General features: G+C 37.7%; 1 protein-coding gene across 3 annotated transcripts in view; it reads right to left on the bottom strand.

The window, feature by feature from the left end:
* DLG2 (discs, large homolog 2 (Drosophila)) overlaps nucleotides 1–27,756 on the bottom strand; it is a 2,340,373-nt gene that overhangs the window by 786,495 nt on the left and 1,526,122 nt on the right. For all 3 annotated transcript variants that reach the window (XM_010853191.1, XM_010853193.1, XM_010853192.1), the window contains one exon: nucleotides 283–333. In XM_010853191.1, the coding sequence (XP_010851493.1) occupies nucleotides 283–333 (51 nt within the window). The remainder of the gene's footprint in view (nucleotides 1–282; nucleotides 334–27,756) is intronic.

Here is a 27,756-nt window from a genome sequence, read left to right as displayed (position 1 = left end):
CACGACTGAGCAACTAACATTTTCACTTTCACATCACACAAGCTCACTGAATACTTGGCTTTCCCTATTCATTTTTCCAAACCCTAGCCATGCAGTACACTTAATCAAAGTTCTGGTGGGTTGGTCGGCTTGTCTCCATGCCTTCCACTGCAAACACTTCATTAATATTTTCATTGTGAGTGTGTGTATAATACACATTTGCACATTTCCCCAAGACAACCCATTAGAAAGCAGAATGTGGAATGCAAGATTAGGGTTTTGGATTATTGGATTTTTTCTTACCCTCTCCAATGTAATTTCTTCAAACTCATATTCAATTTCTGTCCCATTGACCTGTAAATAGGGAAAAAAAATAAAGAAAACTATTAAATACATTTTGAGGAGGAGAGAGCTGCATTTTAAATAACATTAGGGGGTTAAATTGCATCCTGGCTATGAATAAACCACACTTTATTGATGTTTGTGACTGAATGTTCTCTTCCAAATGAAATACAGTCTAAGGTGTTCTGAAATATGACTGAGACTCTACAAACAAAACAAAACAACAAAAAAACCTTCATTGTATCCTTTAAAATTTCTTGTTGTTTGGGAGAGAGAAAACAGCACAAAATATGTACTGTGAGTTTACAAAGAGAAAGCCATCTAGGGGCATTGTTACAATTACAAGGGAAATTTTTTTCATAATATCTTTCAATTTTTCTATGGATAGACTCTAAAATATGACCTTAAAAATCAGTGGTAAGGGCAACACAACCATATTACATTTTTGGCTGTAAAACAGCATTAAGAATGACCATGTTAGATAAAGAATGCCTTCTCTTTATTGGTTCAAGCTCAGGTAATTTATCCCCATTATCCTCCTGCTATATTTGTTGAGAAGCCCTGACCCATGTAACCATAGCTTCAGTAGCAATGAGAAAAGAACAAACCAGGACATGCTTGAAATTCCTAGTGAGAAACCATTTTAACCATCCAACCAACCCTTAAATTGATTTGAACTTAGAGAGAGAAACACATTTTAAATATAGTCAGGCAACACAGAACATATGACTTAGATTTCAAGTGACATGAATACAGAACATATGAAGAGCTACTTTAAAATAATCTAACAAATATTAAATTCTCACTTTTATCTATCACAGATCCTTCTCAGCCAGGCAAAATTTCTGAGCAAGGAAATTCTTGAATTGGCTATTGTTGTTGTTGTTGTTAGAATATGTCTCAACAACATTATTAACATTTAGAAATCAGTGAGAAAAAACTAATTTTCAAGTAAAAATCCATGATTTCTATAAAATTCTAATTTTACTTTACTGTCCCTTCTTTATAAGAATTTAAACACAGTTCTTGCATATTAAGAGCTTTATGGAGGCAAGGACCAGGCAGCCGCATTAACTAATGGAGCCTGACAAAAAAGAAATAATGAAGGGGAAAAAAGTGAATGGATGAATGACTGAACTAAGTAAATTATTTACCTGATTTATAAACACAGGCATTTGTGGGTTCTCTTCCTTAAGGAATATGAATATGGTATCATTAACTGAAGGTATAATCATAACTATAATCAGCAAATATAAAGAACAATAGACTTTACTTATATGTGTCCACCAGACACTTAGAGCATGTTTTTGATTTTCTAATTATATGAGCTAATTGGTGAATCACATTTTATTGTGTTACTACATTATCAAACAGCCCTAAACCAAATTTGATTTTCTGGGCTTCAGCAACTTAACGACTCAGGGAAGAGAACTTGAAGATGTTAGAACTAAGCTTTAGCGACTTTACAGTTTTTTAAATTTTATTTTTCACATGAAAAAATCAAAACTCAAACTCCCTCTGTGTTCCCATATTAATTCTTTTTTTGGTCTTTTTTGTTTTTCAAAACTGTTTTTAGTCGACAGAGGAAGTCAGAAAGGGAAGGCTGAGTTAATGTAATGTGTTTTAATTCTCACAGTATGGCTCCATGAAGCTTTTCTTCGCTTCAGTGCTCTCTAGAGTGGAGCCCTTCACACTATTAAAGTGCTGCAAACTGCAGTGGGGAAAAAAGAAAGAAAACTTCAAAGAGAAGAAAACAACAAGCCTATGATAATAAATATCAGAGGAGAAAATTTTGTTAGGAAGTGCTTACAAGATAAGAATACTTTAGTGACATACATTGCATAGTTGGGGTCTACCAAAATCCTTCCTTAACATTTGTATGATCATACATGCTGAATTATAAATCCTAGAAGCATTATTTATACATATCCAAGTTTGTATTCAAAAGTTCCCCGGACAGCTACATTAACTATTGATGACTTTACATTTACTCCATGGGTCTTTAGTTTTCAACCCAAGAAAAAAATGCCATTTGCCTAATTCAATAGTATCCAGGATCTCTTTACAGGAAGGGAAGATGACATCCAGGTGGGGATGTAACCGTCCTTTTAAAAGAAAATATTCCATGACTACAACTGGATCTAGTGAAATTATAAAGGAGTGAAAGGATTTTGGCATAGGTGAGACAATATTTCAAGCTTTACTTGAGGAGCATTTAAAACACGGAATAACAGGAAAGATATTTAAGAGGTTCTAGAGTTTACTGCTTCATCACTAAGAGAGCATGATCTACACCGCCTAAGGGCCCCTAAGAAAAGAAATCCTACACTGATCCTTGGCAAAGACCTCAGGGGAAAGAATGAAATAGAAAGAACTAAGAATACTTCCATTTGATTCATTTCAATATTTGGCAAAACCAATCCAATATTGTAAAGTTTAAAAATAAAATAAAATTAAAAAAATAAAATATATCAAAATTTATACCCCCCAAAATAAAATAAACATAAGTGTTATAAAAGTGGGCTGTGACATTTGTGAACATTTAGTAGCTTTCCAGGTCGAGCTAGTGGTAAAGAATCCACCTTTCAATGCAGGAGGTGCGAGAGACACAGGTTTGATCCCTGGGTCAGGAAGATCCCCTGGAAAAGGAAATGGCAACCCTCTCCAGTATTCATGCCTAGAAAATTCCATGGACAGACTACAGTCTACAGGGTCACAGAGTTGGACACGACTGAGCAACTGAGCACAAGCAGCACAAATAACTTTTCAGAGGAGTATACCAGTTCAGTAGTCTTTAAATACTTTTTGTTCACATTTGCTTAGAGGAATAGTTACTTACTGAGTGGTAAAGAGCCAAAAGGTATGAATAGTAATTCCCTCCAAGCCATAATTTTGTGTATTCTTACTGTGAAAAACCAAGAAAAACTGTCATGAAGGGCCTCCCATCATCTTCTGGGGGATTTACAGACAATCTATTGTCTCAACTTGCCTTGATGGTCTCACTCTACTTCCAATTAGTTTAACAATATATGCCATTTAATTTAAAAACAAACAAACAAACAAAAAAACCAGGCTTTGGGGCTTCCCTTGTGGCTCAGTGGTAAAGAATCAGCCTGCCAATGAAGGAGACTCTGGTTCAATTTCTGGTCCAGGAAGATCCCAACATGCTGAGGAGCAACTAAGCCCCTGCACCACAAGTACTGAGCCTATGCTCTAGAGTCCGGGAGCCACAACTACTAAGCTGCAACTATTGAAGCCAGCACACCACAACTATAGAATAGTTCCAGCTCAGAGCTGGAGAAAAGCCCATGCAGCAACAAAGACCCAGACAGCCAAAAATAAATAACATTATTTATTTTTTTTAAAAGGGGGCTTCCCAAGTGGTGCAGTGGCAAAGAATCTGTCTGCCAACACAGGAGATTCAAGAGACGTGGGTTCAATCCTTGGGTCTGGAAGATCCCATGGAGGAGGGCATGGCAACCCACTCTAGTATTCTTGTCTGGGAAATTCCACAGACAGAGCCTGGCAGTCTACCTTCCATGAGGGTGCAAAGAGTTGGATGAGACCGAATGTGCATTCAATTTTGGCTTCCCCGGCAGCTCAGCAGTAAAGAATCCCCCTGCAATGCAGGAGATGCGGGCAGGAGACTGGTTTGATCCCTAGGTCAGGAAGAGTCCCTGGAGAAGGAAAATGGCAACCTCCTCCAGTATTCTTGCCTGGAAAATCCCAATCCATGGAGTCACAAAAGAGTCAGACATGAGTGGGCAACTAAACAACACTGAAAAATACTGCCAAAAACAATTTTTTTCTTGACTAACAATATCTCCTGTGAGGTTTAAGCACCCTGGTAATGTTTTATGCTACTGGTGGTTTGCAGCCTGTACAGCTGCATGGAGATGGTTCCAGTTAACTCAGATCTGGCTCTGACCATCACCCACCATCGTCTCTCCACCTGGAGAAGTGAGAGGATCGGCAGCTTTCTAGATGTGGAGGGTCAGTAAAGTAGATGGAACTTCCCAGTTTTGAAATATGTTTTTGTTCAGATACTTGATTTTTCTGAACCTAATGGTTATGGAGTGTCAGCTGCTAGGTTTCCATGGTGGCTGGAAAATCAAATTGATGCTACATATTGTCCTGTCCTATTCTGAGCATTTAGCCTTCCTGGCCTCAGATGGAAGTTAAGACAAGAGCATAACCTATTCAAATTCAAACTTGGCATTTGAAATTCTAATTTCATAAACTTTGAATACTTTATATATGTTTTTCTCTCCCTAACAGTCTTTAGCTAATTTCACTGCTTTTTCCTTCTTATTTCCCTTCAGTGCTATAGTAACCACCTGTCTGGGTGATAATATAATTTGATTTGAGATCTATTTTTATTTCCTGAAAAGAGGTTTTTCATGAATAAGACACGTGAACTAGTCCATGTTTTAATGTTCTTTAACTGGAATCCTAAATAATGATTCCTTTAAATTTTTTGTTCGTGTCTATATTGTAATTTCATTAAAACTAACAGCATTCTAAAATGTAAGAAGAATGAATTTTATACATCCCCATATCACATATTAAAACAAGTGCTGAAACATGAATATCCAAGTGTTGGCTTTTTAGGACAAAGCAATTCTACCCAATGAGCAAGTATTGAGCTTGCATGATGTGCCAAGTGATATGAGAGGCACTGAGAAAATAAAGATTTTAGTATATTATTCCTATTCTCAAGAAACATACAGTCCTTATGGAGGTGCCACATACAAACATTAAAACCTCACAGAAGTGTGATATCTAATATACAAAATACGGAAGTGAATTTGAGCCACAGCCCCTCTGTTGCCACATGCAAGAGCTATACAGATCCATTTACCATTGGCTGTGTATATATATTTGATTCCTAAGTAGTATAGAATATGACAGTAATGACTAATTCTGTCCATTATTATAAGTGATTATAATACAGTAAATACGACATCTCAATCTTTTGACTTTTAGCATATAAAGCTGAGGGATGAACTTCAACATTGGTTTAAAGGTATCTATGACAACTGGTTTAAAAAAAAAGAGTATCTATCCATATACTTACGCCATTTCTGTATCTTTTAAAAAATGTATTTTTTAAGATTGAAATATAACTGCCTTACAATGTCGTGTTAGTTTCTGCTGTACAACAAAGTGAACCAGCTATATGTGTATGCAGATTAAAACAATAAGTATATACGCATTAAAATGTCTAAAAATAAAAAGAGAAATTTTAGTTACAATAGCACATGATTATCTTTATGAAATTGTTGAGAAGAATAAATGAGAGAACACATCTTAGCTGCCTGGCACATAGTAGGTATTCAGTAGTGAGAGCTATTCTAATGAGTTTTGGATTAACAGTCTGCAGGGTCACAAAATTTATTTGATCAAATACTGAATATTTACTCATTTTTCTCTCGTTCTCTCTCATTGTGGCACAGGGGATCTTTGATCTTCCATGTGGCGTGAGTGGTCTTTATTTGTAGCATGCAGACTCTTAGTTGTGGCATTTGGGATCTAGTTCTCTGACCAGGGATTGGAACCTGGACCCCTGCATTGGGAGTTTGGAGTCTTAGCCACTGGGCTCCCAAGGAAGTCTCTGTGTTTTCTTTTTAATATTCTCTTGCCCAGTTTGACCATCATGTTGCTCTGTTACTGGCATTCACTTTCCCAAGGCTGATCTCATTGCATCCTTTATATTCCCATCTTCTTAGGGATATAAGACTTTATTTTACTTTTTTTTTTTTTTTTATACCCCTGTAGCTTCTGGCACCATGCCTTCTTCATAGTATGTTTCTGGAAGAATCTTTAGAACCAAGTCACAGGAGAACTCTAAAAATTGCATTGTTACTGAATTCTTCTCCATTAGGCAGCTCCTAATAACTGCAGTCTCTTCCTATGAAATATGGCTTCTTCCATCTTGGGACAGTTTTTTATACACATGAATGAAGTGGTAAGTGGTAGTCGCTCAGTCATGTCTGACTCTGTGTGACCCCATGGACTGTACCCTGCCAGGCTCCTCTGTCCATGGGATTCTCCAGGCAAGAATATTAGAGTGGATAGCCATTCCCTGGGTCTTCCTGACCCAGGGATAGAACCTGCATTTCCTGCACTGGCAGGTGGATTCTTTGCCAACTGAGCCAGCAGGGAAGCATTGGTAAGTTCTAATTTATACACTGAATATATGAATTAAAGCATGATCTAACAGTTATTGCGAACCTACCATGTGCTAGGTATAAGCCCTGGAGAGAGAGGTATGAATGACATATGACTCCTGCCCTCAAATAACTCAGTCTAGCAGAGGGAGACTAATGAATGATAATAGGCAACAAAGTGATATGACTGCTGTGCTAATGCCTGTGATTACAGCAGCTGCAGAGACAACATAAAGGAAGGGACGTGTGATTGTACCTAGAGGTTGTCAAAAAAGGTTTCATAGAGGAGATGGTATGAACCAAACGTGTTCAGAGGCAGACGTCCATCAGAATGGGAAGGAAAGAGATGAGCCTATCAGGACATAGGGAACAGCGGGAACCACTTCTTCAAAATGCTCTGTGAGGGAAAACACTGGTCTGGAAGTCATTAAGACCTGTGTTGCAGTCTTGATTCTGTGGTGTAACATGCTGGGTAACCCTGGCAAGGTCGTGGTGCTTCAATTTTCTCATGCGGATGGAAGATCTCGGAGGTTGCTCCCTGCTCTGACCTTCTCACATCAGGGCTTTCCTCTCCATCTACTGTTGAAATCATATTTACTTTGCCTGTCACTTTGGTCAAGGTGCACCCAACCTTGACTTAAGGGCTCACTGAGGACTTTTCTGTTAATTCTCCATTCCAAAGATCCCAGTCGACAACCCATAATCCTACCAGCTAATATCTCCCTAATCTCCAGGGACTTCAGGCATGTCCCTTCTCCTTGATCTTGTCAGCATCAGGAAGGAGACTAGCTGGCAGGATCACCTGCTCTCCTTTGCTCCACTCAAGGACTCCACCTTCACCACCTTCCCTATTTCTTCTTAAAGATCTCAAGTCTACCGGTAGAAATAAAAGGTAGCTCTTTATCTTTGAAAAAGGAAAAAAAGGGGGAGTTTTGCTCTACCCTCAATCCAAAAGAAAGAACTGAAGGCTGATATTCATTATCTGCATCCTTTTTTCCAACACATTGAACTTTATATATCTCTGCTGAATGGATGAAAAACAAGTACTGAAAGTGATAGTTAATAAACCAGCATAGAAGCTCTAATCAGGATGAGAGCATCATTAAACAAAGCCTGGAGGTTTGTCACACACAACCAAACTGCCCACTACTTTCTTTAATAATGTCCCTCCTTCTAGACTGTTTCCACTAAAATTGTATCTCCTCTTCATATTAAGAGGAATTATGACAGAGAAATTAAAAGCTCAGAAGATGGAATCTAAAAGTCCCAAATTCCAATTGCAGTTCTGTCACTTATATAAGCTATTGAAATTCATCTTTGCTAAGCATTATACCCATTAGTTTAAGTGTTAATATTGTTTCTTTGACTAGAAGTAAGCAAAAAATTTTCTGGTTAAACTTTAGTGAGCATCTATTTTGATCTAAGGCAAGTATCTGGTTATTTCAGGAATACTATTCAATTATAATGAGATTGGTTTACAAATATACAACATTATAAGAAGTTAAAATTAGAATACATAACATGTCTTAATGATCAGGATAACCACGATGGTGTGCTCACTCACCTAGAGCCAGACATCCTGGAGTGCGAAATCCAGTGGGCCTTAGGAAGCATTACTATGAACAAAGCTAATGGAGGTGATGAAATTTCAGGTGAGCTATTTCAAATTCTAAAAGATGATGCTTTGAAAGTGCTTCACTCAATATGCCAGCAAATCAGCAGTGGCCACAGGACTGGAAAAGGTCAATTTTCATTCCAATCCCAAGAAAGGTAATGCCAAAGAATGCTCAAACTAATGCACAATTGCACTCCCATGTAATTTTACTGCATGAGTAGCTTTAATTTTTCTTTACCTTTAAAGAACATTCCAGACTATCCACCAGCTATCCCCAACCTGCTTGTCTCGCTACAGATCTTAGATCTTATCTTCAAAATCATTTTCTAGCTAAGTAACTGAACTTAAATAAAATACCTCCTCTCTTTGGTATCTTTATTAATGTCATACACTCTACCATAAAGGGACTTCCCAGGTGGTACAGTGGTAGAGAGTCTGCCTGCCATTGCAGGAGACGTGGGTTCTATCCCTGGGTGGGGAAGATTCCCTGGAGTAAGAAATGGCAACCCAGTCCAGTATTCACATATGCCATGCTGCACCTCCACATAAGTATATTTACTTTATGCTTATTAAAATATTAATTTAGAAAAATAGTTTTGAATGCCTAGAATTTCCCAGGTACTAAGTTAGGTCCTAGAGATACAATAAGTAAACAGAACACAGTCCCTATCCCCATAGAGCTGGATTCTATTTGGGGACATGGGACGCTTCCATTTATGTCAGTCAAAGGCTGTCTCTTCTATAAAGTCAAACAATTTTTCTTATCAATCTTCTGGAAATCACTACTCTATTCTCTAAATCATCTTCCCCATGCTAGTAGCAATAATGATACTACTATTACTACTAGTATTAGTACTACTACTGCTTCTTTTCTTAAGTATCTAATACATGCTAGGCACTATGATAAATTGATCTAATAATTAAATAAAACAAATCCTGGGGGCTAGACATTTTAATGTTAATTTTACTATTGAGAAAACCAGGGTTCTAAGCTAAGCAACTTCTCCAAGGTTAAACAGTCATAAAGGGAAAGTGAAAGTGTTAGTCGCTCAGTCGTGTCCGACTCTTTGAGACCCCATGGACTGTATTCCTCTGTCCAAGGAATTCTCCAGGCAAGAATACTGGAGTGGATTACCATTCCCTTCTCCAGGGCATCTTCCTGACCCAGGGGTCGAACCTGGGTCTCCCGCATGGCAGACAGATTCTTTACAGTCTGAGCCAACAGGGAAGCCTGAACATAGTCATAGGTAACATAAATTGGGACCATCTTGTTCATCTTTCTCATCACTTAGTAATGGGAAGCATATGCTCAATCCAAACTTGTGGAAGAAGATTAAAGAAGGAGTGGCTCTAAGGAGAGAGGAAAGAATGGGATGTATCTAGAGCTTGAATTGAAGGGAATTTTAATGTTAAACCACTGGTCTTTCTCCCTGGTCATCCAGACCTCTTTCTCTCACTGTACCTGTGGTCTTCCTTATAGTTCAGCTCCTCGCATTGTGCCTTATCTTTCCTGATACACTGTCCTCCGGTTCAGATGAGACACTGTATTTTAGATTTTTTTTCTCTTGTGGCACCTATCATACTGACTTGCCCACAGTAGTCATTTCATAAATAGTTATTAAAGAAATAAATCAATTGCACCTTATGTTAAGAGCTTTTTTTTTTTGCCATGGATCTTTTAAAATCTCTTTGTATTCAAAAGTCCTACTTACCATTGTCAGTTTGCAAAGGAATGAACTTGCTTTCTCTCTAATCATTTTACTTCAAAGCTTGCTAACACTAAGCTGTCTCCCTTTTTCATCTGAATATAAGTCACAGTTTCAGCATGCTTCAACATCAATCCATCGATCAACAAATATTTGTTGAGTGACTCTCCCTGCCTTCTTTACTAGTTCATGTGATTTCTTTTAATCTGATTTCAAAAGTACATCAGTATCTTCACAACCTTGGAAAAGAACTACAGCACTTTATCACTCTGCTAATTTATCTGCTCTTTCATCAAGATCACATGAAGAAGTTTTTTAAGTTCTGTGATTCTGAAAAAATGCTTTGGTTTACTCGTTATAAAACAAACAAACTAAAAGGTCAGATCGATTTCTCTGGATCAGATGCTAAGGGAGAGCATTCTGTTGTTTTATGTTATTTCACCTTTCCTGAAGCACTATGGGGCTTCCCAGATGGCTCATCAGTAAAGAATTTGCGTGTTAATGCAGGAGACGCAAGTTCAATCCCTGGGTCGGTAGGATCTCCTGAAGTAGGAAATGGCAACCCACTCCTATACTCTTGCCTGGGAAATCCCACGGACAGAGGAGCCTGGTTGGCTACAGTCTATGGGGTCTCAGAGTCAGATATGACTTAGTGACTGAGCACAGGCACGAAGCACCTTAGGATTATGACAGGGGACTGAGTGTGAATGCTGTTCCTGGCCCCACCACCTAGCCAGTTGATAAAATATGGAACCTGGAAGGTTTCACGTTGTCTATATGTAACCTTCTTCAGAGTATTCTAACAACAGTATTAATAATTAACATACTATATTCACATACATTATTATTTGCTCCTCATATCAATTCTAGGTGGGTCAGTATCAATATCTGAATCTTATAGATGAGTAAATAGCCCAAAAATGATAGACAAATTGCTTGAAATAGCTCAGTTTGGTGTTTAGGACTCTGATTCTAGTCCTAATCATGTCCAACTCTTTGCGACCCCGTGGACTGTATTCCATGGACCTGTATTCCAATGGACCCCTGATTCCATTACATTATGCTGCACACATAGGTTTCACTCTAAAAGTGAGAGATAACCTGGCTGAATTATATGAAATTGTCGATGTTTAATTGGTTTTAACTTAAACAATCCTGCAATTCTGCACATTTCAACCTGAGAGTTGACAATTACTTACTATGGTGAGAAGACGCTAGAATTCTAGTCAAGCTGTCTGGGTTAACAGCACGACTCTCTCACACTCTAGTTATAAAATGTTGAATGAATTACTTAACCTCTCTGAGCCTTGGCATTCTTATTTACAAAATAGATGGTAATTAAATTATCAGGTTGTATAAACACTGAATGATATAACTTTGTAAAAGTTTAGTGTTTAGCACCTAGTGAACCCTAAAAAATACTAGCTACAATTATTCTGAGGTTTTCCCTAGGTCTGTGTAGGCATATTTAAATCCTGCCTATTCACTCTTCTAAAGAGAAACTAGTATAGGCACACGCATGTGTTGGAGGCAGAGGGAAAATGGTAGGTACATGTTAAGTTGTGCTCAATATTCACACAGAGGACTTGAGATACCCTCTTTCCTCTGTGAGATTCGATTAACTTAGATCAAATAGAAACCTATCTGAACAAAAAAGTATAATATATTTTTCAACGAAAAATTTAAAAGTTCAAGTTCCTACATTGGTATCAATTCTTCCCAGACTGGATCCTAGAGTTTAGAAGATGGGCTTCCCTTGTGGCTCAGCTGGTAAAGAATCCACCTGCAATGAGGGAGACCTGGGTTTGATCACTGGGTTGGGAAGATCCCCTGGAGAAGGGAAAGGCCACCCACTCTAGTACTCTGGCCTGGAGAATCCCATGGACTGGATAGTCCATGGGGTCCCAAAGAGAACGACTTCCACACGTATGCTGAAGTTCCTGCTGACAACAGCTAGCCACAACAGGGACGCTGGGCTGCACACTGGATATACCAAATCTCTTTATCTCTGGATCCTTGACTGTCCAATCCCAAGGGCTTTAAAAAATTCCAGCACTGTGGTAACTGGAAGCTGATAGTATAAGCTCTAAACAGTGTATCGTGATTAACCAAAGGTTATTGCTGCTGGGTTTTTTTTTTTTTTTTTCTCTTGGAACAAAAATACTCAAAAGCGTATGAACATAAATCCCCAATTACATTAAAATAAATAAATTCCATAAATACCTTAAGCATAGTAAACAAATATTAATTAATCAGACAGTAAATCCTGGATGGGAAGCACCAAGGATTGAAGGCAGTTGGTAGGAAGGGAGAAGTTATGAAGGGATTTAAATCATATTTTTACCACACTATCATTTTTCTTAATGACATTAGGATGACTTTTTTTGCCACGTGTTCTCTGTGTAATTACTACTTATCTTCCAAAAAACCTCCATTCTTCTCCTTTTCCAGATACCTAATGCTACCATAAACCCTGCCCTTCCTTCCCTAGCCCTTCTTGCACAAAGGCTAGGTTAGGTTTATGTCATTTCTCTGTGTCTACAGAGTATTTGTGTAGATCCTTTGCCCAGACTGTAGATTGTGTTTGTCACAGCTTCCCTTCCGAGGAACAAGTGTCTTTTACTTTCATGGCTGCAGTCACTGGCCACAGTGATTTTGGAGCCCAAGAAAAGAAAATCAGTCACTGCTTTCACTTTTTCCCCTTATATTTGTCATGAAGTGATGGGACTAGGGCTTCCCTGATAGTTCAGTTAGTAAAGAATCCACCTGCAGTGCAGGAGACCTCTGTTAAATTCCTGAGTGGGGAAGATCCACTGGAGAAGGGAAAGGGTGCTCACTCCAGTATTCTTGGGCTTCCCTTGTGGCTCAGCTGTTACCGAATCTGCCTGCAATGCAGGAGGCCTGGGTTCGATCCCTGGGTTGGGAAGATCCCCTGGAGAAGAATACCTACTCCAGTATTCTGGCCTAGAGAATTCCATAGACTGTATAGTCCTTGGGGTCACAAAGAGTCTAGATGCCATAATATTAGTTTTTTTTTTTTTTAAGGTTGAGTTTTAAGCCAGCTTTTCCTATTCTCTTCTTTCACCCTCACCAAGAGGAGGTCTAGCTCCTCTTCACTTCCTGTAGTTAGAGTGGTACATCTGCATATCTGAGTGGTTATTTCTCCCAGCCATCTTGATTTCAGTTTGTGATTCATCCAGCCCGGCATTTCGCAGGATATGTTCTGCATAGAAGTTAAATAAGCAGAGTGGCAACACAGAGTCTTGTTGTATTCCTTTCCCAATTCGGAACCAGTCAGTTGTTCCATGCTCAGTTCTAACTGTTGCTTCTTGGCCCACATAAAGGTTTCTCAGGAGACAGGTAAGATAGCCTGATATCTCTTTAAGAATTTTCCACAGTCTCTTTGCTGACAAAGATCTGTATAGTCAAAGCTATGTTTTTTCCAGTAGTCAAGTACGAGTGTGAGAGTTGGACCATAAAGAAAGCTGAGTGCTGAAGTTGATGTTTCTAAACTGTGGGGCTGGAGAAAGCTCTTGAGAGTCCCTTGATTTGCAAGGAGATCAAATCAGTCAATCCTAAAGGAAATTAACCCTGAATATTCATTGGAATGACTGATGCTGAAACTGAAGCTCCAATACTTTGTTCACTTGATGTGAAGAATGGAGTCATTGGAAAAGACCCTGCTGCTGGGAAAGATTAAAGGCAGGAGGAGAAGGGGGTGACAGAGGATGAGATGGTAAGATGGCATCACTGACTCAGTGAACATGAGTTTGAGCAAACTTCAGGAGACAGTGAAGGACAAGAGAGCCTGGCGTGCTGCAGTCCATGGGGTCACAAAGAGTCAGACATGACTTAACAACTGAACAACAAGTAGAATGTGTTTTCTACAAGCTTCTGGCTTTAGATTCAATCAGACACGGATTCTAACCTCAAATTGGCCACTATTAGTTTTGTGACTTTAGAAAGATACATAGTCTCAGTTCCTCCTCAGTAAAATCAGACAGTATTTATATTTACCGCAATAGAGGTGTCTGGAATTTTAAATTAACCAAGAAGTATAGCACAGTGCTCAAGCATACATACTGTACATACTCCAATTGATCAAATATAGAGATTATAAAGTTACTTAGAGCCAGATTTCCTCCCAAGTTTGATTCTGCCAGTTTCTACCTGTGAGATATCTGTGTCAGTTCCCTCATCTGTAAATCAGGGTTCTTAATCTCATTGAGTTGTGAAGAGCTGAATGAATTAGTGAATTAGTATAAATGAAAAGAATAAGTAAAATACTTGAGACATACTAAATGTTATTGCTATTATACTATCCATCATTATTACAGAAAGGTAGAGAAAGGTGCTCAGCAAATCCTCTCCCCAGGACAACTTAAAAACAGAATTGCCAAAAACAGCCATTTCTGGACTCTGGGAACTGACTAAAGGCATATATATTAAAAAAAAAAAAAAAAAACACCTTTGATTCAGGAACCTGAGTTAGCAACAGTGGAAATCTGATGTTCTAGACTAGGACTACTCTTATACATTTCCTCCCCCAAATTCTGTGGGTGCAATAGTTCTACAAGGGCAGGAAAATCTATGAAAACTAGAAGTTTGCTGTCACAGGAAACCAACTTCTTTGGAGCAACATATGGAAAATCTCATAATCGGACATGTTGTTAAAGAACAACAGTGATTTTGGTGGTAAATACTAAAAAAGTAAACACCATAGTAACTTAAGCTAGTGATATTGGTTGGTGAGAGCTACAGACTGTCTGGGCTTCCCAGGTGGCATTAGTGGTAAAGACCCTGCATGCCAATGCAGGAGACAGAAGAGACATGGATTCGATGCCTGGGTTGGGGAGAGTTCCTGGAGGAGGCCATGGCAACCCACTGCAGTATTCTTCCATGGAGAATTCCATGGACAGAGGAGCCTGGCAAGCTGCAGTTCATAGAGTCACAAAGAGTGGGATATGATTGAAGCAACTTAACACACGTGCAGAGACTCCAGACTAGCTAGAAATATAACAGGAAAATCTGTTGAATAAATCATGGCAAGCCTTGATAGCTCCAAATGATCCCTGCCAGACAGAAGATTGAGTGCATGTACAAGGACATCCATAGACGCAGTAGAAACTGTAGAAGGTCCTAGCCATCTACGCATCTCAGGATGAATGTGAGGGCATGAACATATGCAGGGCAATCATAATAGAATCTATTATAAAATAAAATCTCAGACAGATTTGTAAACTGTTTGAATTTAAAACACATTTCTACCCACAGGATAATCTAATTTACCAAGTATGAATCAGAATCAGGTATGACAACTATTTTACCCAAGCCTCACCTGCTAGGGTTTTGCCTAACCTACCTGGGAAACACCAACTTCAGCACCCACTAGTCACTCAGTAGCCTAAGGGGAAAAACTGAAAAGCGCTGGTGACATTCACAACCCAGAGGCAGCAGCTTACTAAAAGACTGAAATTAAGTCATAAGAATATAAAACACTATGCCTTCCCTTTGCTACCTGACCACCGCATTATTAAAGGCTTATTTACTTCAGTTCCTTTTACTCAGCACATCATGTTTTTCAATAAAAAAAATTACAAAGCATAATAAAAGTTAAAACACATAGTTTGAAGAGACTGAACAACTATTAACCAGAGGCAGATATGACAGGAATGTCAGAATTATCAAAACAGGAATTTTTTAAAAAATAATTGATTTTTTTTATAGTTGATATTTTTAATGGTTTAATGGACAAAGTAGACATCATGCAAGAGCAGATGAATAATGTAAAAGTAAGAGATGAAAATTCTTGGAAATGTCCAAAAAAATAAATGCTAGAGATAAAAAAACGCCTCTGTAGCTGAAATGAAGAATGTTTTTTGGTGGGTTCATTAGTAGACAGGGCATGACTGAGGAAAGTGTCTCCAAGTTTGAAAATAGTATGAACTTGAAAACTGAAAACAACAACAAAAGACTAAAAAAAAAAATCAACCAAACAGAATATGCAAAAACTGTGGGACACCTAAAAAAGATGTAACATACATGCAATGTCAGAAGAGGAAGAAACAGGGAAAGGAACAAAAACAATATTAAAAGCAATAATGACTGGGAAGTTTTTCCAAATTAATGTCAGACATCACACCTCAGACAGAGGAAGTTCTGAGAATAACACAAAAACCTAGGCATGTCATATACAAACTTCAGAAAGTCAAAGATAAAGAAACAAATTTTGAAAGAAGCTAGAGGGAAAAAAGCACCTTACCTACACAAGAGCAAAATTAATTATATTTGATTTCTCCTCACAAACAATGCAAACAAGAAAAGAATGGAGTGAAATATTTTAAACAGAGAGAGGAAACACACACACCCCCCCCCCCCCAGAATTCCATACTCTGTAGAGAATTATCCTTCAAAAGTGAAAGAGAAATAAAGAGTTTCTCAGACAAAAACGAAAAATTGAAGAAACGCATCCCCAGATCTGCTTTGCAAGAAATGTTAAAAGAAGTTCTTCAGTGTGAAGGTAAATGATACAGGTCAGAAAAATGATCTACATAAAGAAAGAGTATTAGAGCCTAAATAAATAAAACAAATAACTAAACTCACTTTATTTTTATTATTCTTAATTGACCTAACAGATAACTATTCAAAATAGTAACATCAACAGTATATTCAACTCTGCATTTTTATGTGTGTGTAAATACATATAACAACAACACAGGGAACAAATCCATGTCTCTTCTGTCTCTTGCATTGGCAGGCAGTGCTTCCCACTGTGCCACCTGGAAGATTATATTAAATATATATAGTGAAAGAAAGTGAATATAAATAAAGTGAAAGAAAGTGAAAGTGTTAGTTGCTTAGTTGTGTCCAACTCTTTGTGACCCATGGACTGAAGCCTGCCAGGCTCCTCAATCCATGGGATCCTCCAGGCAAGGACACTGGAGTGGGTTGCCATTCCCTTCTCCAGGGGATCTTCCTGACCCAGGGATTGAACCCAGGTCTCCTGCATTGCAGGCAGATTCTTTACCATTTAAACCATGAGGGAAGCCCATATGTAAAGCAATGATAAACTATACCCTGCTAACACTAATCATAGGAAACTGACAGTAGTTATATTAAGTTAGAGAGGATTTCAGAACAAGGAAAATTATCAGGGATAATGAAGTGCATTAAACAATTATAAAGAAATTAGTACACTAGGCAGTTCTTAACAATCTTTAGTGGGTGTGCCCCTAGCAACAGTGAGGGGAAAAGGGATAAGAATTCAAGGAGAAAGAAATGAATCCACTATTTCAGTTGGAGACTTTCACACCCCTCTATCAGAAATGCACCATTCAGCAGACACAAAATCAGCAAGGACATAGTTGAACTCAACAGCACTATTAATCAACTGGATACAATTAACATCTGTAGACTACTTCACACAGCAACAGCAGATTATACATGCTTCTCAAGCTCACATGGAACATTTACCAATGTAAACTACTTTATGGGCCATAAATCACACCTTAAATTTTTTTTTAAAAAAGTAGAAATCATACAGTGTCTGCTCTTAGACCACAATGGAATTAAATTAGAAATCAAAACCAGAAGTATAAATGGAAAAATCCTAAAATACTTGGGCATTAAACAACACACTTCTAAACAAAACGGGGAAAACAAAAGTCTCAAGAGAAATTTTAAAATATTTGAAACAAATTGAAAATAAAAATACAACTTAACAAGATTAATTGGATGCACGTGAACCAAGAACTTCCTGATGTACAAGCTGGATTTAGAAAAGGCAGAGGAAACAGAGGTCAAATTGCCAAAATCTGTTAGATCATAGAGAAAGCAAGGGAATTCCACAAAAACATCTACTTCTGCTCCATTGACTATGCTAAAGCCTTTGTGTGGATCAGAACAAAGTGGAAAATTCTCAAAGAGATGGGAACACCAGACCACCATACCTGTCTCATGAGAAACCTGTATGAGAGTCAAGAACAAAGAGTTAAAACTGAACATGGAACACTGGACTGGTTCAAAATTGGGAAAGGAGTATGTCAAGGCTGTGTGTAGTCGCCCTGCTCATTAACTTCTATGCAGAGTACACTATGCAAAATGCCAGGTTGGATGAATCACAAGCTGGAATCAAAATTGCCAGGCGAAATAGCAGCAGCCTCAGATATTCAGATGATACCACTCTAATGACAGAAAGCAAAGAGGAACTAAAGAGCCTCTTTATGAAGGTGAAGGAAGACAGTGAAAAAGCTGGCTTAAAACTCAGTATTGAAAAAGCAAAGATCATGGCATCTGGTACCATCACTTCATAGCAAATAGAAGGGGAAGAAGTGGAAGCCATGACATTTTCTTTTCGTGGGCTCCAAAGTCACTGCAGAGAGGGACTACAGCCATGAAATTAAAGGATGCTTACTCACTGAAAGGAAAGCTATGACAAACCTAGACAATGTATTAAAAAGCAGAGATATCACTTTGCTGACAAAGGTCCATATAGTGAAAGCTATGATTTTTCCAATAGTCATATATGGATGTGAGAGTTGGACCATAAAGAAGGTTGAGTGCCAAAGAACTGATGCTTTCAAATTGTGGTGTTGGAGAAGACTCTTGAAAGTCCCTTGGCCAGCAAGGACATCAAACCAGTCAGTCCTAAAGGAAATCAACCCTGAATATTCATTGGAAGGACTGATGCTCCAATACTTTGTCTACCTGATGAAGAGGTGAATGACTGGAAAAGACCTTAGAAAACTGGATAAAGGGAAGTGGATCAAATGCAAAGCAAGCAAAGACAAGAAAGAAAAAAAAGCAGAAAATGAAATTGAATGAAGGAGATCAATAGAGAAAATCAACAGAAGTAAAAGAGTTCCCTGAAAAGATCAATAAAATCAACAAACACCAAGCCAGCCTAAATAAGAAAAAAAATGAGAGGTGATACAAATTACTACCAGAAAGGAAAGAGGGCACATCAGTACAGATCCCACGGACATTAAAGGATAATAGAGGAATGTTATGAAAAACTCTATACCCCCAACTTTGTTAACCTAAACGAACCATTTCCTTGAAAGGCAATCTGCCAAAATTCATTAAAAAAAAAAAAAAAAAAGAAAACCTGAATACACATATTTTCTAAACAGGAAACCAGAAAAAGACAGTATTAGGCAAGAAAAGTACAAACCAATACCTCTCATGAACATGGATGTAAAAATCCTCTACTATTATTTGAATCTGTATCATTGTTATCCTCATAGCACTTATTATAATTATATTACATTGCAATTGTCTGTCTATTTCCCTAGTCCATTAGACTTCCAGACCCCCCCAAGGGCAGGAGTCATTTCTTATTCATCTTTCTGTACACAATACCTAGCAGAGCATCTGGTACACAGTGGGTATTCAAATAAATATATGTTAAACTGAATTTTGTCAGATCCAAACCTTTCAGATTGGGAGCAATTGTAGAGGTTTTTAAAATCTGCCTTAGGGGCTCGCAGAATTGTACATCTGTTAGATAGGAAATACATACTGTCTAAGACCACCATTTCTACCTATATACTCAGTTGGAGTTACAGGCTCCAAATAAAATTAAAACGATAGAGAATGAATTTGTAAACAGCTGATTTATGTAATCAATTTGCCAACATCATCAGCTTCATTAAAATAGCAGTGCTATGCTGAATTGCATTAAGGCTGGAAAATTACTTTCGAAACAGAAATAAATAAGCTTAAGTAAGTGACTGGGAGCTAAAATTACCTGCTAGTAACAGAGCTGTAAGTATGAACAGTAATTATTGAGAAATACTTTTCTGAAAAGAATTAAGTACCACTGTTATTTCAACTTGCTTTTATCCTTGTAAATAGACAGAAATATGGTGAGTGCTCTGGGCATTTATTTCACTTGAAATTGAGGTTTAAAGACCTGCAAAAAGCATTTACTTCATTTGAAACTGAGGTTTAAAGACCTGTAAATATCCTTGGAGATTTATACGTATATGTGTATATATGCATATACCCGTATAAAATTACAATATATTACACACACATCTTAAGATGCCTATATTTTCAGCTGAAACAATGTGATAAAATGAGAGCATTCTTTCTTAGTTAAAAATTTGGTAAGAACTGAGCTGGTATATTCCTACTATATTAATTATCTTTTTAATACTTTTCCAGCTATCTAGGCTTACAAAAGAAGACAGATAAAATGCAGTTCCCATTTTCAGAGCATGCATTCAGTTCTAAAGGCCTCTTGAGGGTGGTTTGTCAATTTTCTTTGAAATCAAGGGGCTTAGAAAGATTCAGAGGCGGTATACTTGTATGCATTTTATCGCTTGTCATCACAAGGAATAAAAGATTCCTCTCTCTTATTTGAGCTATGAATCAAACCTGACCAAGGACTATTTCACCCAATTGTTGTTTTGGAATTCAGGCACCTTAAAACCAAAAGAGAAAATACATTTTAAACCGATAACCTATTTTTTCTACATCTAACTTTAAAGGAATTTTCCCCTTGTTTTTGCTAAGTATTCTTGGTATTCCAGGCTTCACTGGTGACTCCGTGGTAAAGAATATGCCTGCCAAAGCAGGAGGTGTGGGTTTGACCTCTGGTTTGGGAAGATCCCCTGGAAAAGGAAATTGCGACCCATTGCAGTATTCTTGCCTGGAGAATTCCATTGACAGAGCAGCCTGGCAGGCTATAGTCCATGGTGTTGCTAGAGAGTCAGATACAACTTGGTGACTAAGTAACAACAACTTGGTATGTCATCAGCAGAATCTGCCCACGTGCACATTGTTGGTGATTACTTTACACTGCTCATCCGCTACAGTCAGTGATGGATACCTTTAACGTAGGTTCACAGTAAAGGCCTTCAGACTACTTCAAACTATTAGCTGATATCCTCTTAGTTTTATATATATATATATAAAACCACTTTAAACATAAGATAAAAAACTAAAGTACTCAACATGAAGTCAATTACCTTGGCAACATGGCATGTATTCTTTAGAAGACATCTCTAGGCAGACTGTAAAGGGTAACCACTACTGCCTAAAATCATAGCAGAAGGTCCACAGCATTCAGCCTTCCCCAAATTTACTAGGATACAATTACTTTGTTGGTTTCCGGTCATTTTAAACGTGGAGTCCTATAAACGCGCCAGTATCCAAATATGCAAACAGTTTATTCTTATGAGAATAGACTGTCCGGCCAATGATTGATTTAGTTAACTAGAGCCGGAAAATGTTTTTGGGTTCTTGAGAAAGCCACTTGGAGTTAAAAACAAAGCAGTTATATACTTTAAAATTTTTAAATCCTCTCTTTCAGACACATTTTAAGTAATAAATCATCTTTCATAATAATGTCTCAAGGTGTTCTCACACACATTATCTTATTATGAAATAAGAAAGGATTTTAGCCCTTTATATAGGAAGCAACTGAAGCTTAGAGAGGTCAAGTACCTTGACCAAGTCCAGGGAACAGGTTAGGAAGTTGGGGTGGCCATTTATAGTTTTTGATTCCTGGTTCAGGATTCCCACTGAAAATATGGGAACTTCAACAAATTTTCATCAGTTTTGCAAGAAAATGTTTTCCCACTGAGCTAATATTGGAGTAAAAACTTAAAACAAGAGGCACTCCTTAAAACAAAACAAAACAAAACAAAAAACCCACCACCAAATTGGGTTCAAAATTGCAATCCCAAAGCCACATCTCTCCTTCAATACTCCTGCTCATCCTACTTGTCCATCAAGGAAGTACTGGCAAAGACATGTTTATTCTTTTGCTAAAAATCACCCTTAAAGGAGCAGCCCCCTAAGCCAAAAAGCAGAATTATCAGGGGGGAAAAAAGACACACTGAAACAAGGCCTTGAGTGTGCTTGCAGTAATCATTCATAAAATGATTAAAAATTAAGAGTTTAATTTTTTCAAGTGCTCTCTTAAAAAATTTTTGAGTGTCACTGATGTTTCAACCACATTCAAAGTGGAACCAAGAATAGTAGGATGTGCAATGAAGCCCATTCATAAAATCTGCTTATTCATTCACTCATATATGTCTCAGGCTCCTACCATATTCTGGAGATGTTGAACAATGTAGGTTCAGAGTCAGTGCTAATATTAGGACCAATGAATGATCAATGTTACAGTATTATGACTTAAATTTTCAAAAATCTTAAAAGAGAGTGTGAAATACAAGCCACACCATAAAGTAAGTATCATGATAAAGGTGGACAGATGGCACCGTGGGAGTCTGCAGATGACACGCACAGCCTCGGCTGGAGCAAAGGAAGTATCCAAGAAATTTTTTTTTCCCAGATTGCAATGCTTACACAGTCTTGGAGGATGAACAGAAAATAAAATGGAGATGAATATTCTCTAGATTTCTAGATAAATGGCTCAAAGTACATAAACACCATGTCCATAAGTCATGTCATCATGTAGCCAGCAGTCATGTATGGATGTGAGAGTTGGACCATAAGGAAGGCTGAGTGCCGAAGAATTGATGCTTTAAACTTCTAGTGCTGAAGAACACCCTTGAGAGTTCCCCGGACTGCAAGGAGATCAAACCAGTCAATCCTAAAGGAAATCAACCCCGGATATTTACTGGAAGGACCAATGCTGAAGCTGAAGCTCCAATACTTTGGCCACCTGCTGTGAAGAGCGGACTCACTGGAAAAGACCCTGAGGTGGGGAAAGACTGAAGGCAAAAAAGAGAAGGGGGCGGGCAGAGGATGAGATGGTTAGATAGCATCCTCCACTCAATGGACATGAATTTGAGCAAACTCCAGGAAATAGTGGAGGACAGAGGAGCCTGGTGTGCTACAGACAAATGGGGTCACAGAGTCAGATACGACTTAGTGACTGAAGAACAAAAACAATATAAACACCAAGAGAAAACAAAGAGAAAGTATCTGATAAACTGGACTACAAAGAGTTTACCACGACTAGAAAATGGAGCAAAGTGTAGGTTTGTATTTTCTGAAATGGATCTAATTTGATATACTGCATTGTTACCTAGTTAGATTGGGAACCAGAAGCCAACTCAAACCATGCATGTAAGGCACATACATAATTTTGCTAAAGTAATTTATGGTTGTAATTTTCAGACACTTTAATGTTTTTAGAACATGAACATGCCTCTTTCAGAAAAGAAAGTGGGCTAGTACAGTCTATGAAATTAAAACTGTTGGGCACTTTGGAAGCCCACCAGGGACTCCTTGCTGGGAGATCTGTGATTATCTAGGAGCTTCCCAGGTGGTAAAGAACCCGCCTGTCAATGAAAGAGACGTAAGAGACATGAGTTCGATCCCAGGGTCGGGAAGATCGCCTGGAGGACAGTATGGCAACCCACTCCAGTATTCTTGCCTGGAGAGTTCCAAGGACAGAGGAGCCTGGCGAGCTACAGTGCATAGGGTCGTACAGAGTTGGACATGACTGAAGCGACTAAGCATACACATACAATATTCTAGAGCCAGCTAGATGGCATTTCTTCACTCTCAAAAATTTCTTCACATTTAAAATTATTTCCCTCACTTCTTTGTTCATTGATATATTCCTTTTAAGATTTCAGGCAAGTAGGAAATAGCTCTGTCTTATGAAAACTAGTTGGGAGATTCTGACATTGTTAAAAAGAAAAATAAATACTAGTCAATTAGTAGTATGTATATTAAAAGAACAATAATGCTCAATGAAATATTTACTGAGCAGTCTTGAAACAATTTTAAGAGAAGGGCAAAGAACATCAGATGCAAAAAAGAGGATTAAAAAATGAAAAGTTTGTTCATTGAAACTGCAGCCTGGTTTGTGGTCTGGAAAGCAGGAGGCCTGGAGTCCAGCCCTGAATCTAATCTGGAAAAAAGTTATCTTCAACTTGCCCTCAGTTTCTGAATCTAAAATCTAAAATTTAATCTTAGGTAATGATCTCTAAGGTTTTGGTTTGTTTCTGTTTTTATTTTTCAACATCCCAAACACTCACAATTATCAGAAATTTTAAGACTAAAGGAAAATGACTGGTTGCATGAACTTTGCAAGATCAGACTCCAGACAGAGTTATTCACGTGGACTATCTTAGTCTTTCCTTTCTGGTCATACTGTATGTGGTTTTAGCTGGGAAAAAAAGAGCAAAAATTAACTTGGATATGGTTTCCCTGTAAGAGGAAAGACCACCAAATCTTTGGACAAGATAGGTTACTCTCTTTTCAAAAACTGTAATAAAAACTGCACAGAACATTTATCCCACAACATATATACTATTTCTTAAGAAAGCCAAAGAGTTGGCCAAACTTTTTTTTTTTTTAAAGAGTCATTTAAGTGGGAACTAAGAAAGGCTTGTTGTTCATGAACTGTTACAAATATCCAAAGTTAGAGCTTTCTGAAATGTTTTATCATGCCATGTATGGCATTTTCATAAAGAAAACCTTTAGCTAAAAGCTTAAATAATTTTTTTCAGGGATCCTGGGACAGATGGTTAATATCAGATAATAAAGCATAATTGACAATTGAATACAGTCTGCTACTTGAATTTACAAAGTGGGTAGGAAGAGTGATGGTAGAAGGGAGAACTGTGGACATTTAGTTCAGCTTCCCATTCTGGCAGCCAGCTCAAGAACAAACTGTAATTTGCAAATAAAATGTCCTGTTAAATCTTCCACTGGAAGTTTAAAAAAATGAATAAATAAAACTGAAGGTTAAGAAACCCAAGTATGGAGTAGCATCTTGGAATTCCCCTGGCAGCTATTATCAACTAGCCCAATCCTGCTCTAGAAATGGAGCATTCTAATAACACCAGGTGGATTTGCTAGAACAAAAGTGAAAATGTAAAGGACACAAAAAGGTTAGATGTGTCACTAAGATGCTACTATTGCTCAGGAGAATCTGAGTCCAGGAAAATTTGGAAGCCTTTTTATTAGTACTTTACAATTAGGGAACTTATATGATCCAGAAGGAGTTTAAATAAAAGGGAAGGATGTTTTAAATATTCCCATCCCTGGGTAAAAAGAAAGTATGTTTTTAATATTTTAAAAATAAGAGGGCCTTTTAAAAGTCATCAGGAGTGGATGAGTATTATAAATATGATACTCTCTTCAGTATAACTTTTAAAATTTGTCCTCCGTGTAATGATAAGATAATTTAGGGGCTTGCTAAGAGTGAGTGAGCAAGCGAGTAAGAGATCTGAAACACTTTCTGAGTAAAGTTAATAGCACCTAATATCTATCATTAAAAAAAAAAAAAAAAGACACACATAAAAAGAACACATGGGCCTTCTCTATAAAGAGAGATTCTCTTTTAAATAGAAGAAATTGGGAAAGAAAGACAATTTTAATAAAAAAAAGAATCCTAATAAACTGTATTGACAACTGAGAGGCCCCCAATGTAAATGTTCCTACTTATGACAAATATAATACAAATTGCTATTTAGGTTATGTCTACTCTTCAGAAAATGTCTGGGAAAAGAAGCAAATATTCTCATATTAAATCAGGATTGATTCTACATCATAAATTACTTTATTGAATGTTTGCTTTAAAAAACCACTTTTAATCTACTGAAGATTGACTTCTGCTTCTTAAGTGGTGGACAATGAATGCAGTTGACTTGTTAATTCACAAGAATTTATTAAGCACCTATGGTATGGGTGGTAATAGAGGGGCATCAACATGGCAGCATAATTGATGGAATTTTTTAGTTAAAAAATCATCCCTGGAGAATAATAAAATAATACAATATCCAAGGCCCCAAAATTTGGCAGGAGCTTAGTGGAAGACTTCATACAACCATGGATCTAAACAGTGATTCAGGGAGACTGATCTTAGGAATAAACAACCAGCCCCACCTTCAAGTGGTCAACTGACCTGGAATTCATAGATTCTAAACTAACATACAAGCAGCCCAGAGAAAAGACAACAGGACAGAAAAGTGAACAGCAGTGATTACAAGAGGGACTCTGGGCCAGACTGTGAGGGTATAGTGAGTCAACATATTTAAAAAGTGCTTAGAACAGTGGCTGCTGCTACTGCTACTAAGTCACTTCAGTCGTGTCCGACTCTGTGCGACCCCATAAACGGCGGCAGGCCACTAGGCTGCCCCGTCCCTGGGATTCTCCAGGCAAGAACACTGGAGTGGGTTGCCATTTCCTTCTCCAATGCATGAAAGTGAAAAGTGAAAGTGAAGTCGCTCAGTCATGTCCGACTCTTTGCGACCCCATGGACTGCAGCCTACCAGGCTCCTCCATCCATGGGATTTTCCAGGCAAGAGTACTGGAGTGGGGTGCCATTGCCTTCTCCAAGAACAGTGGCTGGCACATACTAAATAATGAATAAGTGTGTAATTTTTTTTTTTTAAATAATGAACCATCCATCCTTAGAGAAAAGTGAAAGTCACTAATTCTCTCTGTCTTCCATGAAATATTTTGGTATTTTTTTCCCTTTCCGTCACTCAGTCATGTTTGACTCTTTGCAACCCCATGGACTATACAGTCCATGGAATTCTCCAGACCAGAATACTAGAGTGAGTAGCCTATTCCTTCCTCAGAGGATCTTCCCGACCCAGGAATCGAACCAGGGTCTCCTGCACTGAAGGCAGATTCTTTACCAGCTGAGCTATCTGGGAAGCCCCTTCCCTTAAATATATGGACTAAACCCATATATTTGATTTTATTTGAATTTCACCTTGGAAGGAAACATACCATTGTTTGCTCTGGGTCCTATACTCTACAGGGAATAATAGAGTACACAGTCTCTTAATGGTCAAACTAAAATGCTCTAACTGGTTTACTTGAAATTATGATCTGAGCTGCAATATTATAGGCATTTTTATAAAATATCTTCCTTTGTCTCTATGTGAAAGTAGAAGACAGGAAATTCTAGGCAAGAAAAGCTGCATGAGAAAGTGTGAAGATGTCAGAATGATTCACAAAGAATGTAAATGGTAATTAAAGGAGGTATAAAAAAAGCGTTCTATTGAGGAAATATGAAGTTTAATATTGGGGATATGCTGCAAAGTATTAAGTCAGTTTGGGAAAACAGAATGTTATCCTGATGTTAACAGGAAATTATTCAAGAATTTTAAATAATCTAATCAAGTGATATTTCAGGAAGACTGACTTCCAGTTAATTTACCAGTAGAGTTTATCATAAATTAAAGGGAAGGAGTTGATTCTGTCATTTAAATTAATTTCTGTATATGATATTTTTTCTCAGCTTAGAAGTCAAAATAAAGCTCAAATGAATATCTATTTTTAAATACAAGGATTTGGACCATATGTTGAATAATTTGATACTAAGGATGATCTAAGGTATATTAAATATACAGGAGAAATGACAGTAATACTGGTATACTTCTCGCTCAAACCTCTCCATAATGATCGAAGAAAATGAGCCATTTCTTTCCTTTGGTTTAAGTACCTTCCTGGACCACTTCTGTTTAGGTATAGATAGTCTGGCTTGATAACTAATTTAATATTCACATCCACTCTTTGAAGCAAATACCATTATTCCCATTTTATACGGAAGGCATGTTTAGCCCAAGGTCATGCAGGAGAAAATGGTAGCAAGTGCATATTAACTCCCATTCTTCAGAAACTAAAGCCTGTGCTGTTCTTTCTATGATGTCACACTGCTTTCAATGCCAAATGCAGGAAGTTATAGCCTACACTTACTGACATCTCTTTGCCTATTTGGAACTCTCAGAAGAAGCAGGAGTTTGAGGGAAATGTATTTGATAAAAGGAAAACAGATCTTTTTCTCTATTTTATTTGTAAAGAAACTGAAATGCACTGAATGGCCTTCAACTGACAGTTCACTCCAGTTGTAGGAGAGCACAAGGGAACAAGAACTGTCACGACAGTACTGTTTATAGGTAATGTACTGAATAACATCACAATATAGGAATACAATTTGAATGTATTGGTAAATAAATTGTACAGATTCTTATAAAACAGATATACAAAGAATAGTCAA

This window comes from Bison bison, unplaced genomic scaffold (genome assembly GCF_000754665.1).
Source record: "Bison bison bison isolate TAMUID 2011002044 unplaced genomic scaffold, Bison_UMD1.0 scf7180017864324, whole genome shotgun sequence".
Classification (NCBI taxonomy): domain Eukaryota; kingdom Metazoa; phylum Chordata; class Mammalia; order Artiodactyla; family Bovidae; genus Bison; species Bison bison.
This window is presented reverse-complemented; position numbering and strand designations above follow the sequence as displayed.